Source organism: Rhamphochromis sp. 'chilingali', assembly GCF_963969265.1.
Source record: "Rhamphochromis sp. 'chilingali' genome assembly, chromosome: 4".
In the NCBI taxonomy this organism is placed as follows: Eukaryota; Metazoa; Chordata; class Actinopteri; order Cichliformes; family Cichlidae; genus Rhamphochromis; species Rhamphochromis sp. 'chilingali'.
The window spans coordinates 14,683,416-14,704,239 of NC_137948.1; the positions used below are offsets into that span (position 1 = coordinate 14,683,416).

The window sequence follows — 20,824 nt, forward strand, 5'->3', positions numbered from 1 at the left end:
GCTGTGGGGCATATGCAACAAGGGAAATATCTGAATACAGTTTGCTGACAGAATATTTCCTGTCAGTTATAACCACAGTAGTATTGAGTACCACAAGCATGGCCCAGTATGTTTAAGTAATCTATTGTTTTCCTGGGACTGTGTTTGTGGCTATCTGGTTAGTATTTCTGCAAAACCTGAAAAAAGTATGTTAAAATAGCAATATTTATGCAGACAGACATAAAAGGATGTAAAGATCTTTCTTTAAGAAATAACAGATCCAATATTTATTGAATATCATGCATATGTCATATTGCCCATTCCAAATATAATATTAAACTTGTTCCCATAGCTGCTGTTTCATTATTGCTAGCAACCAATTAATTCTTGCAAGCCTAAAACTTAACAGAAATTAAATAATTCTGCCACTTTTAGGTTATGCACCCCTCTGATATTCAGTCAACAAGTGTAGTTCAGTCATATCAGTACAATCTGTTTGTGTTCACTATTTCCCTCCTTGCTTCTGAGATGCCACAAACACACAAGGTTATAAAAAGGTAGGCAATGTCATGAATCGCTGTGCGGCAGGCAGGAGTTGGACCCAAAATGCAGGACTCACAGACTCGGGGAGGTGAACTCAAAACACAGCTTTATTTGCTGGTAGAACAAACATACAAACTAGACTAAACTGGGAAACCATAAACTAAGAACTCACAGGGAGATCCACACACAGCATGAGGGACGACGTCACGCCGAACAGAGGGAGACGCAGACAGAAATACACAGAGGGTTAACGAGGAAAGTGGGAACACACGGGGAACACAGGTGACACTGATAATCATAACGAGACAGGGCGGGGTGAACTGAACATGACATGTACGGGCGTGAGAGTCACAAAGTAAACAGGAAGTGCACAGAGGTTCAGACAGGAGGAGAGAGAGCACGGGGAAAACACAGACATAACGGGCTGGGGAAACATGAAACAACCACAAAGGGAGACGAGGGCTCATAAATACACAGGGCACACAGGGGGGGGAGAGAGAGCACGGGGAGAACTTGGACATAATGGGCAGGGGAAACATGGAATAAAACATAAGGAGAGACGAGGGCTCACAGATACACAGAGGGGCACACAGGGGGTAAAAGCCATGAAGGGAAAACACTTAGGGAACAACACAACAGGGCAACTCAGAAAACATGGCCTAAATAAGGAACAAAATACAAACATACAAGAAAACTAAGAACACTGGGCCAACATGGCCCAGGACCATGACAGGCAAGGCATACACATGAAAAGCACTAGCGAAATAATACATGCACAAGTACTTTTAATTTCTACCACTGCATTGTAGTTCAAATACAACAAAAAGATAGATAGTAAATGAGAGCCACACTAAGTAAAAAGAATAAAATATACATACAGATAGAAAACTTATGGTTAGAGAGTCTTTTTCTATAGGATGAGTATTTTTAAGCGGGGGATTGGTTTTAATCAAATACAGCTAACAATGTTATAACCAGAGCAGATCTCCATCACTGAGAAGGTTCATAGCGACAAAAGAGTTCTTGATTTTGAAAGCAAAGCAAAAAGCCTCTGTGTGTACTTGTTTCTTTGTAAATTTCCACAGTTTTCTGTCCAGCTTCATTTCACGAATGCATCTTGTGGCTCTGTTTTATGCATTATTTGATGGACTTGATGTGAAGTTATGGGGAAGCTTTCTTCTCACACACCCAGGAGTGTAAAATAGAGCATTTTTCATCATTCCAGCTGTTTTTTGAGTTGTAATTTTTTATTTGCCCACAGTTTTCATTTTTGAGTCCATTAGGCTCACCGCTATTCCAGTAGCTGAAAATAAAGATAAAATTATGAGAGTTAAACTCAACAATCTGATCAGTTTTTTCTTTTCAGTAACTGTAACTTAGATACTAATGAGACAGCATGAACAGTATCTTTTTACTTAAATATATGCAAACTAAAGAATGGATTTTATTTGTATTTAAACCTTGTGGTCATTCGAGTCCCATCCACCCATTTCCATGTCCCGTCTGTCTCCGAGTCAGTCAGTCCAATCCACAAATACTTGTTTAACTGATTCACAAAGTTCTTTTTAAAAAAGAGAGAAACCAACTGTAAGGATACTGAGTTTAAACTGATGTATCTATATAGCCTCCACTTAACTGAACTTTGATTTCATTTTAATTTTCATTTAAATATTTTTAATGCACTCCCACCTGTTCCTCTTGGCTGTTGATAATCACCAGGTCTGCACCTTTTTGAAGACAGTCTTGTCTGCTCTCTTGCCAGGATTTCTCCTCTGAAGACATGTAATAGAAACTACCGCTAACATACACCCATTTATGCTGAAAATCTAATATAAAAAAAATAGAAGAAGAATGTTAACAATTTGGGGTTACATTGTACGAGGTAGCTTTCACTTAACCCTAATGATGAGCTTTTTCACAGCCATTGCTTTGGAGTTAGTGACACAAATTCAAAACACTTTGGTGGTGAAAAAAACTTTCTGTCATAGTTGCACAATTTGTCAGAATGTGTTTCCTAAGACATAGTTCAAGTCAGTGTTCTCAGCACTTTGATTTTTAGATTTGTTTTCGTGTTCATTAACAATGTGCACTTAATTACTCCAATTGTGCACAAAGTTAATAGTAACTCTCAGGGCTGAGAAGATGAGAAAGATATAAGATTATATAGAATCAGAATCAGAATCAGAATACTTTATTGATCCCTGGGGGAAATTATTTTTTGTTACAGTGCTCCATTTTAAACCAACATTAAGACAAGACAGACAATACGCTAACTAAGAATAGTACAATATATACATATATATACATACATACATACATAAGTCACTTATAAATAAATATTTGGAAAAGAAACATGTGTAGTTGTAGCAGCAAACAGTGTGTTAAGTGGATGCGTTGTACAGGGAGATGGCCACAGGCAGGAATGATTTCCTGTGTCGTTCAGTGGTGCTTTTCGGTAATCTCAGTCTCTCACTGAACGAGCTCCTGTGACTGACCAACATGTCATGGAGTGGGTGGGAGGTGTTATCCAACATTGTCTTTATCTTGGACAGCATCCGCCTCTCCGACACCACCTTGAGGGAGTCCAGCTCCATCCCCACAACATTGCTGGCCTTACGGATCAGTTTATTAAGTCTGTTGGCATCTGCGAAACTATTTGAACTTTGGTGACTTCTAGTGAAGATGTGTAAAATGTGATAAAGTGATTTCCGCTGTAATCTGCATCAGCAGCTGTAGGTAAAAAAAAAGGCATGGAAAGGAAGCTGCTTATCACTGTCATCAATGTGGCAAGACTCTAATGCTGCTTTCATTTCTTACACAAGAAGCCCTAAGCGTAAGCCACAATGTTGGTGGTACAGTCATCTCTGTATTTGGTTGTCTTTTTTTATTATTATTTGCAACTTCAAGTACATAATTGAAAAAGAGTGAAGGCAAACTGAGTGAGTTCAGTTTGAGTCAGGAATTCACCTGAACAGCATCAAAAGATTGTTTATTTTCTAAGTCCAGTGGCATTAAGTTATTGTATGAATCCTTTGGGAAATTTTATCTCAGAGCTCTGAAATACTTCATGTATCAACTGTTATTGTCTAACAGTGCAGCCATGCTCCTTATGATGCCAAGAAATTAGTAAAAACAAACAAAGAAACAAACTGAAAAATGTGAATTTAAAACATTTTGCAATCACATTTAACTATGATATTTATTTATGATGTCTTGTAGGCAGGGTCTGTGCTAAATCTACCACGTTTTGTTTGTTGCAGTTTATAAACTATTGGTTTATTATTGAATCATCAGAATAAAGGCTAGACCCAAGAACATATTTTCTTTGAATGAAATAAAATGGTAAATGGCCTGCATTTGTATAGCGCTTTTCTAGTCCCTAAGGACCCCAAAGCGCTTCACACTACATTCAGTCATTCACCCATTCACACACTGGTGATGGCAAGCTACATTGTAGCCACAGCTGCCCTGGGGCGCACTGACAGAGGAATAATTACCTTGAAACTTTTTCTGAAGATCATCTTTTTCTTTGGTCAAGGCTTCAACTTTTTTCTGGAGCTGGACTCTGTCTTGAACCACACTGTCGTAGTTTTTCTGTAACTGGTCTTGTTCTGTTTTCAAGTTGTTGTAACTGATCTGTAATGCTCTCTGTCTGCCCACCTCCTCTTCCCACTCAGATTTGTCTTGGTTGACTGTGTTGGGCATGTGAACATTAAATGAACAAGCTCTATTAATGAACACCCATTTAGGACATCATCAGCATGCTATCTAGCTGCTGTACTCACAAGGAAAAGCCAGAATTATGAGTCCAGTGAGGAGAAGAAGACACAGCACACCCAGAAGAATCACAGCAGCTCTGCAGGAACTTTTCTTCACAAATGTAGTACCTGGGGCTAGAAGTCAGTATTTTTCAACATGTGTGCAAACATAAGACATTAACAACCTCATATTTGGTGACTAATAACAACGGTGACACTAGCAACTGCTCTTTTAATTTACAAAGTAGAAAAAAAAACATCTGTTTTTCAATCAGCGCCTGAAGAGGATGATTGTCTTCAATACACAACAGCGTTTATCTTTGTCAAAGCAATTTGGTACGGCAGACATTTACTGTCACAACAAAAAAAATAATTAGCACATTTAACACGAACCACTCCGAGAGTGTCATTTTTCTTTTTAAACATACTTTAAGAAGTTTGTTGTGCAGTAAAAAAATCAGCTAAGAGCAACATGACAGATGTTCAACTTAATTTAGGGCTGCAGCTATCGACTATGTATTAATTAGGGAACTGGGTAAGTAATACATTTTACCTCATTAATGATCAGTACATACAAAAAACCCCCACTAAACCCATCCATCCATTCTTTTCCGCATATCCTTGCCAGGGTTGCTGGGCCCCTACTAAACCCTTTCATTGTATTTACATGTTAGAATAAAAAATTTAAAAGAAAACATTTTCTTAAATGCAAAAAGATTGAAATAGTTAAATACAACTAAATACAGTAATGTAAAATAAAATGAGAAGGCATTTTTAGTTTGTCTCCTTGGAAGGTGAGAATTTTTTTTATAATCGAGTTATTGGTCTTACTTAATGAACTGAAATTTGAGCTAATTGTAGCAAGTATTGTAGCAAAGCTGGCCAAAATTTATTTGGTTACATTTTTTAACAGAGTTTAAATTTGTTTCCATTTTAGAAAAATGGAATTTGTCTATTTCCTATACTTAAGAAGTTTGGGGGGCTCAAAAATGACAGAAAAATTAAAACCACTAAATTTCAACCTACCCACCCGTACTTTCAAGAGCTATAATTTGGGCACATTTTATAGTATGAAGGTAAAAAGGTTTTGCATGGCTTTACTTAGTATGCTCATATATGAGCTGTTTGGGAAATACATCTTCAAAGTTGAAAGGTCGATGTTATGTACTGGCTTTTCTGTCCTGAGAATTTAAAATGTATGCAGTTATAAAGGGTTTATACCTATTTCACAGACTGATTTTGACTAAAAATACTGAATAATGATACTAAATGGGGAATTTCTCATTGTATCTTTCTTGTAATATTGCCTGCAGTGACTGCTTTTTAAAATTTGCGTTTTTCTTTTTAAGCCGTGACCACAAATGAAGATTATTATGCTAACTAAAATAAACTAAAACCTAAAACTAGATTCACAAAAGTAAATTAAAAAAAAACATTTGTAATTTTGTCAACTGAAACACCTGCATGTAGCTGTTTTACATGATTTCTTTTTTTTTTTTTTATTATAGTATGGGTTAGTTTGTGAGGTTTAAATTAAAAATATTACAATACTGTAACAGCATAAACTTAATAAAAAACATAATAAAGAATAAATGTTATTAAACTTAAGGGTTTGGTCCTCTTTAGGCTTTCTGACCTTTGCCCCTTTTTCAACACTCTGTGATTACCTGGTATTTCTTCTGGATTCCTGTAGCGCATTTCCATGATTTTCAGATGCGTTGCTGGTTTCAGCTGTGTCTTGGGTTTCTGAAGAAAAGATCTAAGAGTGTCTCTGAAGTTGCAGACTGTTGTACTGAACTGTGTGAAACTGATACATGTGATTCTCTATTTAACAGGAAACTGAGGTCTGGTAAGATGAAAACATTATACTGCTTGTGCTCACATGGCATGTAATAAATCCTGACAGTGCAGGGGCTAGGATGCCATTAAAATTGTAATCATTATTGACACATTTCATAAATTATTTAATAATGTATTTGTTTGATTCATTTTGGCACTCATGGCCCTCTGTAAAGACTTTGCTGGGGTTACGCCTGCATTCGTCTTTGCTTTTGAATGGGCTGACTACACTCACTGCAGCCCTTAATCTAATTTAAGCCAATTTAAATTTACTGAGTAGAAATAGCAGAAGACCAATCCAACAACATATTAATATAACTGATTCATTGTTGGCTTTGGTCTCTTTAGAATGTCAGGTTATACTTTGACAGTCAGTAGTTCAAATGCTATATCTCTTCTTTATTCAGACCATAACCTCTAGTTATTCTGTAAATCTGCTATAGTAAGTGATAAAATCAATGCTTGCTGCAGAAAATGCTGCATTTTAAACAATTAGCTTAAGTAAAAAGTTTAAACTATTCAACAATAATTTAGCTTTTGATACAAAAACAACAACAACAACAACAAAAGACAATAGATTTGATACAAAAACAACAACAACAAAAACCAAAAAAACAAATAATCTGCTTCATAGTTCACAGAAGCACGGGCAGCATTTACAAATTTTCTTCCTCACTGGATATTTTCTCAGACCATTCCCTGTAAACCGTAGAGATGGTCGTGCAGGAAAATCCCAGGACATCATCAGTTTCTAAAATACTCACACCAGCTTAAGTGACATCAAAAACCATGCCACTGGAGCAGGCGTACCTGATCAACTGGTTGCTGAATGTATGTAGTGTGAAGTTGGTGGACTACACAGTAGTTGGTGCTTTGTCTGCTTTCTGATGCAAATGGTTTTGAGGGAAAAAAAACTAAACATTTTGAATGCTCAGTCTTTAAAAGGCGGTGAAATGTTTTTATTCATTAATTACAGCGTTGAAGTGATTGCATGACTATTCATGTTTTCACAATTGTGAAAAAGGTTTTGATTGTTGTAGTGTCTTTCACACAGATGTCTCAGTGTTTTGTTATGCTACTGTTTAAAGATCTGCTTTAAGAGTGGTGAGAATAACTTTTCTGCTAGAATTGAGCTATGAGAAAACTGTAAGCGACATAATACTCAGCTTGGACTAATTGGAAACCATAACTTCTTTATTCAACTTTTTGCGACGTACTAGACAATTCTATAGACTATGGACTATAGGATTTCTCCTCACATGCTTCGAAATACTTCGTAGCACCTGAGGAGGGCAGCAAAACGCCCTCCACGTGTCAAACCCGCCTGAAGCCGGAAGAAGAAGACAAAGCCGAAGAGGCGGAGCAATAAGGATTCAACATCAAATTACTGAAATGAAAGTGGAAGTTAGTCAAAGTAAAATTAGAGCTGCAGACAGGTCAATCTCCGTATCTAAAGAAGATTAAGAGGAAATTTTTTTTCTCTCAACAACAAACTGGAATGCAGGTGAGTGCAGCTGATCAGATTTGCTGTGTTTAACAGGCACTGTTTCTCTCTTAATGTTACTTCACGTGAAATGTCAGATTAGTTCAACTGGAGACTGATGTTAAGAAAGGTCCATCCATTCTCTTCTATTAATGCTTGTCGGGGTCGCCGGGGGGCTGGAGCCTATCCGAGCTATCATAGAGTAAACCCTGGACAGGTCACCAGTCTGTCGCAGGCTGTGTTGAGCAAAATGGGAGGTAATATCATCAAAGTTAAATGTGGAATATTCCCGAAAAACAAACAAACAAACAAAACAAAAGCAAAACTAAAGGTCCGCTTCGAATTTGTTTCGAATTCGTTGTAAAAACGGAGTGCTGCTGTGAGATGGAATGATCATCCCACAAAAGTCTACACACACACACACACACACACACACACACACATACACACATATATATATATATATATATATATATATATATATATATATATATATATACATACACAGGTAGTCGTTTAACTAACCGTCGAAAATCTGCTTATAAAACACGCTGCCGTTTCAGCTCGATTGTCTGACAACAAAAGCCTTTCTATAGTGTCAGTGTAAAAAGACAAAGTAATTCCTGTTTGTATAAATTTACCATGAAAAGCCAAAATGCCAACAGCGGCTGATGAACCTTATTAAAACACATCCCGCTAGGAGAAGACAGAGCGTGCGCAGTGGGACCGCATGGCCCGGAAGTGCCCCTTTTCGGATGAGTGAACGCGCGTGCACGAGAGTGCATGTGCACGTGCTTGTACGTGCAAAAGATGCCAGTTTTTAAGCTCGGCAACGGGGGTGTGGGGGGCATACCCTCCCCCACCCCACCCCTCCCCTCACCCCTCCACCCCTTGTAGAGCAAAATTTAGTGTTTTGGTCTAGATTTGGTCTAGGCCTAGACATTAAAACTTACTTTTTTAATGTTTTTTGCATAATTATGTGTGTGCAATTTGTGCAGTTTTGTAAATCCTCTGTGTTTACATTCATAAAAGCATCTCTTTTTTTAACAGTGATACCTCATCTATGATATTCTTGATTTGGTTGGATGTGAAGTTGTTTTTTCTTTTAAACAAAAGAAATAATTCCATCATCGTACACTTTAGTTATCTTGAAGTCTTTCGGGCCTTTTGGTGTTGCTGAGCTGCTCAGTGAAAGTACCAGATTTTTGATTTGCCTACTCCTGAAGTTTTTTCTACTACTTTGATTTAATTTGTTTGTTTGTTTTTGTTTGTTTTGTTCAGCTTAATCATGGATCCCTCAGTTGCACTGACATCTCTTTGGGCCTCATATTCTAAAGTGAAAAATGAAAAGCTATAAAAAAGAATCAACAGTATGAAGCAATTTCATTTTTCATGAAATCATGATGGAACAGACCTCATCTGGCTATGAAACAGCTTACCTAATTGTCCCATTACCTGTGAGCTTCTGCAAATGAGAGACAAGGTAATTCCCAAATATTTTTCTTAAACCCGTTGAATCAGACATCTGTAAAAAAAAAAAATTTTTTCCCTAAAATGTTTACTTTTGTTTTGTAGACTGCAGACATGTTTGCTGCTAGTAATCTGCAACCTGAAGATCAGTTTCTGTGCTCCATCTGCCTGGATGTGTTCACTGATCCAGTCACCACACCATGTGGACATAACTTCTGCAAAAACTGCATCACCCGGAACTGGGACATTAATGTTAGGTGCAAGTGTCCCCTATGTAACAAACTGTTCAAGAGACGACCTCAACTGGAAATAAACACTTTGTTCTCTGAGGTGGTTGCTCAGTTCAGAGATGAAGCTCAACAGAATGCAAGCAGCAGCTCAGAGCAACAAGCTGCCAAACCAGGAGAAGTTCCCTGTGACTACTGCACTGGAACCAGACTGAGGGCCCTGAAGTCCTGCCTGGTGTGTCTGACCTCCTACTGTGAGACTCACCTAGAACCTCATCTGACAGTCAAAGGTCTGAAAAGACATCAGCTGATTGAGCCTGTGGAGAACCTGGAAGGCAGGATGTGTATGAAGCACGATAAACATCTGGAGCTGTTCTGTAAGACCGATCAGACAAGTGTCTGCACGCTCTGCTCTGTTTTAGACCACAAGACTCATGAGTTTGTACCTCTGAGAGAAGAATCTGAAGAAAAGAAGACAGAGCTGAGGAAAATGGATGATGAAATTCAGCAAATGATCGAGAAGAGACGACAGAAGATTCAGGAGATCAATGAGTCAGTGAAGATGAGTAAAGATGCTGCAGACAAACAGAAAACAGAAGGTGTTCAGATCTTCACTGTTCTGAAGGAGTTTATTGAGAAAGACCTGAAGAAGGTCATAAAGGAGATAGAAGACAAACAGGAAACAACAGAGAAACAGGCTGAAGATCTCATCAAAGAGCTGGAACAGGAAATCTCCGAGTTGAAGAAGAGGAGCTCTGAGCTGAAGCAGGCCTCACGCTCTGAAGACCACCTCCACTTTGTTCAAAACTTTTCATCTCTGAAAGCTGTTCCACCTACCAAGGACTGGACAGAGGTCATCGTTCTTCCACCAACGTATGAGGGGACTGTGATGAGAGCTGTGGCTCAGCTGGAGGAGACACTCAAAAAACATTTTAAGAAGCTGCTTGCTAAGGCTGAGCTGAGGAGGCTCCAGCAGTATGCTGTGGATGTGAGTCTTGATCCTGATACAGCACATCCTGAGCTCATCTTGTCTGATGATGGGAAACAAGTGCATTTTGGTAATGTGAATCAGAGTCTATCAGACAATCCAAAGAGATTCACAGTTTTTGCAAATGTTTTAGGAAAGCAGGGTTTCTCTTCAGGCAGATTTTACTTTGAGGTTCAGGTTAAAGGAAAGACTGACTGGATTTTAGGAGTCGCCAGAGAGTCAGTGAACAGGAAGGGAGGAAACTCAGTAAAGCCTCAGGATGGTTTCTGGGCTCTATGGCTGAGGAACAACAACGAGTACACAGCATGTACTGGCCCAGCAGCCGTTCTCTCTTTTCAGTCTGCTCCTGATAAAGTGGGAGTGTTTGTGGATTATGAGGAGCGTTTGGTCTCCTTTTATGATGTGTATGCAGCAGCTTTTATCTACTCCTTTACTGGCTGCTCCTTCACTGAGAAACTTTACCCATGTTTCAATCCCTGTAATAATGATAATGGTAAAAACTCTGCACCTCTTGTGATCACTCCTATCAATCGCATTAACTAGACAAGAAAGGTTATTACATTTTATTTGAAAGTGGTCTGTGAAAAGATTGTAATGCTGTTTTATTGTTCTCTTTGACAACATGTTTCTCAATACTGAATTTTCATAATTTCACACTCCCCCACAATTACATTTTTCTCCCTTTAAGAGGGAAAACAGGATGTCTAGTCTAGTGTCGTTTAAACCAATGGAGCAAAAACATTTTGGAAATGTCCTTGTAGCCAATCAGCCAATCTGTAATTATGTCTTCAATAATGATGTGTTTCAATGCTGTCTCCACCATAGGACATGTTTTCTCAATCATCATGTGCCTGTCTGTATATTTTTTATATATATGTTTTGTACACAGGTCTCTCTTGAAAAAGAGGGCTTGATCTCAATGAAATGATCTATTTAAATAAAAGATTTAATAATGATAAACAGACTTTCTTTACATTAACAGGATAAACCTTAAACCCCAGTCAGAGACAACAGTCAATGGTTGTTACTTTCTTTGCACTCAGATAAATAGCAGCATTGATGCATCAAAAAATGTATTGTATATTATATAAAATCTTATACTCTATATATCACATGTATTATAAAAATCATTATTATAACACGTGACTTTTCTTATGTCCCTTGAAATACTGTTTTTAAGAAAAATCATGACACAGGTGACCTGAACCTTTGTGTAATATCTATTAGGAATAATATATTTCCCCTATTTTATTCAGGGGAATCTATGATGGTCGAGATGGAAGTATTTGATGACCTCTCATGAAATGACCCATAAGAACAATTTCAACATTTTCTGCATCAAGAAATGAATGCTTGCAAATTCCACTGTTAATGTAGTTTGCACTGCTGTAACTTTACAGTAGGTGTTCATTGGCGGTGTTAGTACATTAAAGGACATTAAAGAAACTGATGGACATTATGGACAATGCCAGGCATCCTCTGCACACGGCCATTAACAACCAGAAGAGTCTGTTCAGTGACAGGTTGCTTCTCCCAAAGACAAGAACTAACAGACTTAAAAACTCCTTTGTCCCACACGCCATCAGACTGTTTAACTCCTCCCTGGAGGGGAGAGGGAGGGGAAACAGGAGGACAAAGGAGGGGGGAACAACTAAGCTGTAGTGCCTCTTCACCTCACTGTGCAATACCTTTTGTGCAATACTTTTGTAAATAGTCAACGGTGCAATAGACTCAATACTTGAAATGTGCAATTCACTTATATTTTTATTTTTATTCCTATTTATTCTATTTATCCCCTTCGTATATTTTATTTATATTGTCTCTGTATTTATATATATATATATATATATATATATATATATATATATATATATATATATATATGTGTGTGTGTGTGTGTATATATATATATATATATATGTATGTATATATATATATATATATATAATATTCTGTAACTCTGTAACTTCTGTCGGTGCTGTGCTTTTTTTGGAAATCGAATTTCCCAGAGGAACCCACCCGAGGGATTAATAAAGTTCTATCTAATCTAATCTAATCTAATCTAGTAAGAGTGATCTCATCAGGTTGAGCATATAAAAGCTAATACTATAAAAAGTATTGTGGTAACACACTACATGAAACACAGTACAAAACAAAAGTGTTTCTCCCTTTCGACCTAATAATCAATAATATCATTAAATCTACTGAAAAGGAACTATTAGATAATGTTGAGTCAATTTTAGATATGTAGCAATGAAAATGTCTGCAACGGAGGGTTAAACACAAAGGGAGGAAAAGTTAGGCACTGTGGTGTTTACGAAAAGAAAATGCACCAATCAAATTTGCTGCTGGACTTTTACACCTTTCATTTCACACTGACATGTCAGAATAACTCAAGTAGCATTAACTTAAACTGTAAACAATCAAAGTTAAAAATTCTGTTCTTATTGTTCATGAAACTGTTCATGTGGAGGGATGAAGGACTGGAAACTTCCAATTCAGTTTGTGACAAATGTCTTCACTTTTTTGGAGAAAGTTGTAAGCACTAGGGCCTTCATATGATCCATCCATCTCAACACCCTGTTTGGCTTTTGTTGACCACTTTGAGCCTGTCTCTCCTTATCAGAACAGTTCATTTCCAGTATAAACCCATCAGGATTCCCCTTTGATGTTATTCCTCCTCAACTCCTTAAGAAGGTTTTTCCTACCCTTGGTCCTTTTATTCTTGCCATTATTAACAGTACATTGACCTTTTGTAAAAATATTTTTGGGCAATTCTCGCTGAAAAAAAACAGGCCTTGACCATTCTGTTTTGTTTCAGGGGCTGTCTCCAGGCTACCTTTCTTTTCTAAACTCCTACAAAAAATTGCCTTTACCCAACTGAAGTCCTTCCTGGGTGAATGTGCAATTCTGGAAGTGTTCCAGCCAGGACTAAAAGCTCACCAAAGCAATCAGTATGTTTTATTAAGGCTTTTTTAATGTTATATTTTTTAGCAATAGCTTCTGGTGACTGTGTGCTACTTGTGCTTTTGGACTGAACAGCTGCCTTTTAACGCTGTGTTCCTTGAGATCCGCGTGTCCAGGGTGGAGCAGTGGGTGGGCATCACTGGCTCAGCTCTCCAATGGTTTAGGACCCACCTTTCTGATAGAACCTTTACCTACACCTCTGCTGCCCTCCTCTGGCGGGATTACACAAGGCTCTATTCTTGGAACTGTCCTTTTCTATTTGTACCTGTTACTACTTGGAATAATTTTACAGAAAAATAATATTTGCTTCCATTATTATGCAGACGACTGTCAAATTTATTTTCCATTGATGCAAATTGCAGCATCCTCTCTCATCAGTGCTTTGATCACCAGTGAACTGCCTACTCAGCATACTGTCAAACTGGTCATGGTGGAAGACGTTGAAGGTCCAGACTTTCTGTTGCATGTCCTCAGTGTGACCCTCCTTTCATCTGTGAAGACAACCGGCACACCATTGGACAACCTGCTGGTTCTAGTGTTCACAAGTAAATGTCAATCAAGCTGCACGGCTCTGCACAGGACCCACTAAAGGACGTCAGTCCCTCATGCCACCCTCACAGAGTCTGTTTCTGACAGTTTGGTACTGCTGGGTTTATACACTCATCCTTGCCCATCTCTTCTTGTGTAACAGCCTTAGTATCTCCTCAATAGGACTGAAAGATTATGAATTTAACTGAGTCTGTGATCGAGTGTTACCTTCATTTTTCTAGCACTTTATAATCATCTGTGGACCTGAAAGAGGAACCAAAACCTTAACAAACACCTGCAGGAAGAGTTGGAGAAATAATAGGAAATTAAACGTCAAATTCTTGAAATGAAACTTAATGTTAGTGTGAGTAATAGCAGTAATAGCAGTACTACAGCCGAAAGCTCTGGATTTGTGTCTCAAAATCAAACAGTGTTCATCTTTTGTTTCTAAGCAAGTGACTCAAATACTGGTGAGTACAGAACGAGCCACACTAACTCAAAACTTCACTTATACTGTAAGTGCTAAAATTTTAAGAGTACATTTTTTACAGTGGTTTGTTTTAATTATCTATATTAAATTAAACTTAACTCTCATGAATGTTTCTCCTTCTTTTTTTAAGTCTCAGAAATGTTGTTGAATTCAAATTCAAAATCAGCTAATTTTTCTCTTAAAGTGATACTTTTTTTCTGTCAGCTTACACATGATGCATAGTGTTTTGTTTGCATTTGACAAGCAGACCTGATTTTTATTTTTTGGAATTATATCACATATTTTGGATTTTACAACATTTGCTGTTGAAAAGATGCTGAGAAAGTGTTGTCCTTAAACACTGAGCAACCACCTATACCACATGGTGACATAAGCCTTCAAAATGTAGCCAGAATTGCCTTTTTTAAGTTTCCTCCAGTGAATGATCAGAAAACACATAGAAAGTACAGGGTACCGATACTTGTTTCTGTTTCTCTACGTCACCAACATTAAACTGGTGCAATTTATTAATATCCTGATATCCCACGATGCTGATCCTCAAAGTATGCTACAGAAAAATCATGACACCAGTGTAGAATTCAATTGAATGTAATTTTTTTAAAGCTGAAAACGGCATGCTTCAGTCTCCTCCTGTATCCATATGAAGTTATGAGTGTTAAAAGTTGCTGCAAAAATCTTGAAACTTTAAGAGTGCCAAATTCCAATTCACCCCCACTTACTTAAGAACCAGGAAGTGTGAAGTAAAAAAAAGAATATGCATGGCTTTATAAATATATTAAAGATATTTTACCGGAAAAAACGGCTGAAGAGAGATGATGAATGATTTTCCATGGACTAAACTATGACTAGAATTAAAGAAGTGGTTATGAAACCAAACATAGTCACACTCTCATCTGAAACAGTGCAGGATAACATGAGAAATTTATTTAAACTTGTAAACAAACATAAAGTCCTGGGATTAACTTCTTAGACCTGATTGATATAACACAGTTCTAAAAATCCTAAAACTAGCTCGGGGTGAGTCCTCCAGTCAGGAGATTGTAGTGAACGGCAGCACTTAGTGAGTAAGCTCTACATGTAGAAACATAAAGTGAGTGTGCAGGTGATGTCTCTCAGTGGATTACTCTACTCTTAAATTATTTGATGTGATTCTGTGATTTTTGGACTCCATGCAACATAAGATAGTTATACCTTGAAGATTTTTTCAAGTTCTTTGCCTCATCTGAAATTGCTGTCATGATCCCACTTCGACAGTTCTAAACCACTCACAGAAAATCGTTAGACTTTAACTCATCATGCTTTGACTTTTGTTCCCAGAGTGCAGATATGTTTGCTGCCAGTAATCTGCGATCTGAAGATCAGTTTCTGTGCTCCGTCTGTCTGGATGTGTTCGCTGATCCAGTCACCACACCATGTGGACACAACTTCTGTAAGAAGTGTATCACTCAGCACTGGGATAGAAATGCTCCTTGTCAGTGCCCCATGTGCAAAGAGGCTTTCTACTGTAGACCTCTGTTGAAGGTTAACACTTTGTTCTCTGAGGTGGTTGCTCAGTTCAGAGATGAAACTCAACAGAAAGCCAAGAGGAGCAGCGCAGAGCAACAAGCTGCCAAACCAGGAGAAGTTCCCTGTGACATCTGCACTGGAACCAGACTGAGGGCCCTGAAGTCCTGCCTGGTGTGTCTGACCTCCTACTGTGAGACTCACCTAGAACCTCATCTGACAGTCAAAGGTCTGAAAAGACATCAGCTGATTGAGCCTGTGGAGAACCTGGAAGGCAGGATGTGTATGAAGCACGATAAACATCTGGAGCTGTTCTGTAAGACCGATCAGACAAGTGTCTGCACGCTCTGCTCTGTTTTAGACCACAAGACTCATGAGTTTGTACCTCTGAGAGAAGAATCTGAAGAAAAGAAGACAGAGCTGAGGAAAATGGATGATGAAATTCAGCAAATGATCGAGAAGAGACGACAGAAGATTCAGGAGATCAATGAGTCAGTGAAGATGAGTAAAGATGCTGCAGACAAACAGAAAACAGAAGGTGTTCAGATCTTCACTGTTCTGAAGGAGTTTATTGAGAAAGGCCTGAAGAAGGTCATAAAGGAGATAGAAGACAAACAGGAAACAACAGAGAAACAGGCTGAAGGTCTCATCAAAGAGCTGGAACAGGAAATCTCAGAGCTGAAGAAGAGGAGCTCTGAGGTGAAGAATCTAATATGCTCTGAAGACCACCTCCACTTTATTCAAAGCTTCTCATCTCTGAAAGCTGTTCCACCTACCAAGGACTGGACTGAGGTCATCGTCCTTCCACCAACGTATGAGGGGACTGTGATGAGAGCTGTGGCTCAGCTGGAGGAGACACTGAGGATAGAAATGAAGAAGCTGTTTGAGGCTGAGCTGAGGAGGGTCCAGCAGTATGCTGTGGATGTGAGTCTTGATGCTGATACAGCACATCCTGAGCTCATCTTGTCTGATGATGGAAAACAAGTGAATCATGGAGATGAAAAGCACAATCTTCCTGACAACCCGGAGAGATTTTCTTACTGTGTTTGTGTTTTAGGAAAGCAGAGTTTCTCTTCAGGCAGATTTTACTATGAGGCTCAAGTTAAAAGAAAGACTGACTGGGAATTGGGAGTGGCCAGAGAGTCGATCGACAGGAAGAAAATAATGACTCTTAGTCCCGAGGATGGATTCTGGACTGTAGTGCTGAGAAATGGAAATGAGTACAAAGCTCTCGATGAACATGATGTCTGTGTCTGTCGTCCGTCTGGTCCTGAGAAGGTGGGAGTGTTTGTAGATTACGAGGAGGGTGTGGTTTCCTTTTATGATATAGATGCAGCAGCTCTTATCTACTCCTTTACTGGCTGCTCCTTCACTGAGAAACTCTACCCATACTTCAATCCCTGTAATAACGACAATGGCAAAAACTCTGCACCTCTCCTCATCCCTCCCATTAATCACATTGAGTAGAAAAATGATTTTATATGTAGCAGTCTGTGTTAAGAACACATTCGTTGGTGACACTGATTGATTTGGTCTTCTTTTCTTCTCTGATTCTGATTGATTTCTTTGTGTTTTTATGTCATATTCATCTTAAATTGAGCTTAAAGTCTGAGTGATGCTGATTTTGACTGAGGCAAAATAGTCTTTAAATTTTTTTCTAATTACAAAACATTTTTGTTCTTTATTAAAAGATAAATAGAAGAATACGTTTTATCAATATATAAATGAAAAATTGGATTATGTGCTGCTTCCCTGTTGAGTAATTATCATCAACTAGGAACACTGGGATAAGTGCATCTTTGGATCCAGACATGCTCATCCTTTCTCAAACCTCTCCTCACAAAAGACAAGAACAAAATCAGCATTAGCTCAGAGAAGGTTAACTAGCTCAGTATAGCTGAAGTAGGCTGATTACGGTTTTGTGATTTTTACTATTTGCTTTTGGTTTTGCATTGCTCTCGCTAACTTGCTGTAATAAAATTTCCTGTATTTGAAGTCTAAATTCTGAACATTCGCTCCTGAACTGATATATTTCAAATAAATGTAGAAAAATCAAATACAAAAAGGCAAATTTAAAATGACAAAAGACTGTTGACAATTGAGAATGTTTTTTTCCTTGTTTTTTTCTTTTGGTCATGCCTGTGATGATGTTATTCACTCATAAAGGATAAATAAATTGTGTTTGCATCACAAATCCACAAAAAGCAAAAGATCTGCAAGTATGACAAAATATTCTCTCAACCATTTACTGGTAAACAGGGCGGATTGCCAGTGTTTATAAATGAAAGTCTCTATTCTAAAATTAAACTATCCACATTCTCAAAAACTCCCATCTTTCATGCATAATTTTTATCACAGTGCCATTCAGCAGAGTTTACTAGTTAGAGACTCTAATTATCGTTAGCTCACCATTCAAACTCATTCGGTAGTTCAAGAATCTGGAGACATAATATTTGCAAACATAATAAAAAAAACATTAATTATGGATAAGGTGAGAAATTCCTCTTCCAGAGAAGACACTTACTTGTCCTCTTTCCTTCAGAACTTTTCCTCAGTAATTTTATCTCACAGCAAGTAAGTAAATGCAACAATCTGCTCATAGTGATCATGCACCCATCTTCCTGACATTAAACATCTAATCACAAATCAAACCCACCACAAGAGGGCGACTCATTACATCACTTCTTTAACACCCATTTTTTGATACTTTCTTTTAGACAGGGTGGATTATTTTTTTCTTGTTCAATGATGAATACCATTACAATTGAAAAACAACAAAATGAATTAGAAATTAAAACTGATTGCTATTCTAACAAACGAGCAGCTCAAATACAAGCACTTTTAATAAAGTGCAGCTCAAACCTTTTGGAGAAAGCTGCATTCCTCTGAGCAGAACCCAACACAACCCAGAAAGCTTTTAAAAAATAATTAATTGATTCTTTACAAATTTTGAATTTGGAGGTAGAATCGATATTTGTCAAAAATATCCAAAGTCCAAAAAATTTAAATACATTTATCTCTTCATACATTTACTGTTATTGTAACAGTAAATGTTCTTTTGCTTTAGACAGTAGAATATAAAATGAATAAATCTGAGAGTAGAGTAAGGCTTTATAAAAATAAAGTGGTACAGTAGATATTTACTGTCACTGTCATGAAAAACTAGGAGACAACCATGTGAACATGCTCTTAGAATACCTTTCTAAGGAGAGCATCCTGACCAACTGTATAACAGTCTGGTACGGGAACTGCTCTGCCTCGGACCGGAAGGCGTTGCAGAGGGTCGTGAAAACTGCCCAGCGCATCGCCGGAGCACCACTTCCTGCCATAAAAGACATCTACAGGAAGCAGTGTCTGAAAAGGGCTGGGAAAATCATCAAAGACCCCAGTCACCCATCACATGGACTCTTCACCCACAGGAGCCTCCGGACTAAGACCACCAGGTACCGGAACAGCTTCTTCCCCACAGCTGTCAGACTCCTGAACTCTGCCTCCTGACATCTGACCCACGTTAAACTCATGGACTGAACATACACACACCCACAATGGACAACTGTACCCTCAAACACAATAATAACATGGACTGAACCACCACTCACAACCACTAGCACTTTATATAGCCTCTGTAGAAACTATCTACACCCTCACTTATCTTAACTGCACTACTGTATAGCTCTGTGTAAATAATCATTCTGTACATTCGATAATCTTTAATCCTACAACTGTTTACAACTTGCATAGTTCCCATTTCTGTATAGCTGTATATCCCAGATTCTGTAAAGTTATTTATTTCATATTCTGTATAGTTTTTCATATTTATATCCTGTTCATATCCTGTACATAGCTTGTACTCACTACAGCCTGTACATACTTATAGTTATAGAATATTCACAACATACTTCATACCGTGTACATTATAACATACCATAATAGACCCATTTCTGTAATATACTCACATATCTATATTATTGCTAATATATATTGTAATATATCTATATCACTAAAGCACTTCTGGATGGATGCAAACTGCATTTCGTTGCCCTGTACCTGTGCATGTGCAATGACAATAAAGTTGAATTCTATTCTATTCTAATCTATTCTATTTTACACTTATTCATTGGTTCAAACGCTAAATTGTGACAAATGAAAGTTTTTAGGCAAGTTACTTGAACAGCATTGTGCCGCTCCCTGTAAAATCAGTCAAATCTGAGGTTGCCACTGGACCTTTTCAAAATCAGAGGATTTGTTTGTTGTTTGTACGACAGTTTTAACCTTCATACTGTAAGAAACAAAAACTATCCAGCATTTTTCATTTTTTTTAACTCCCCCACACTTTTTAAGGCAGAAAAAGAACACATTTAATGATTTTTTTTTAAAGTAAATTAATAAACCAAACCTATAAGTCTCAGGTTTTGAATCTAAAATCATGCATTTTTTCTTCCTGGCAAACATCATGAGCAGATATCGTAGTTTCAATATCAGATTCCACTGCTTTAATAACTGTGATGCATAACAGGAGCAAGTATTAGTTCACTGGATGGTCATCTTCTTTCTCAGTACTCAAAGGAGAAAAGTTGAACAAATGCTTTTTGGGTGAACTTTAAAGGGTTATATCACAATGGGCAGGGTGCAAATTTGCCAAGGGTGGATGGCAAATTTGGCTAAAGCCACTTTGCTATCCCACTCCCACTGAAAAAGCTTTCAAGTAAAGCCACAATTGTAAAAGTGGAAAAATATCTGACATATTGTTGAGTCAAATAAATAAACAAACAGGAGAGACATTTTCTCTTGGTGCAAAAGTGCAATGAACTCACCACTCACTGGGACAGCTGTGAGTGCAACACATTTTTCTTTGCTTTGCAGTTTTTTAATTATGCTTTAGATTAGCTACATATGCTGATTAATGACCTCTTTCCAGTTTTAAAGAAATATGAGGGGTACTTCCCAAAATCTGAGATGCATTCCTCAGTCAAACTGGTTACCATGATTGCCCCACAAAACTGCAGTTTACCAAATAATTAAAGTGAGCTTGCATTACAATAACTTTTG

General features: G+C 37.8%; 1 protein-coding gene across 1 annotated transcript; it reads left to right on the forward strand.

Moving 5' to 3' along the window:
• Positions 1 to 7,463: 7,463 nt before the first annotated feature.
• LOC308396001 (uncharacterized protein) lies at positions 7,464 to 17,242 on the forward strand (the record flags this gene model as incomplete). Its single annotated transcript, XM_080881061.1, has 4 exons — positions 7,464 to 7,623; positions 8,884 to 9,085; positions 9,178 to 10,824; positions 15,590 to 17,242. The coding sequence occupies exons 2-4, from the start codon at positions 9,074 to 9,076 to the stop codon at positions 17,240 to 17,242; spliced, it is 3,312 nt and encodes a 1,103-aa protein (XP_080737187.1). The 5' UTR covers positions 7,464 to 7,623; positions 8,884 to 9,073.
• Between the last annotated feature and the right edge of the window lie 3,582 nt (positions 17,243 to 20,824).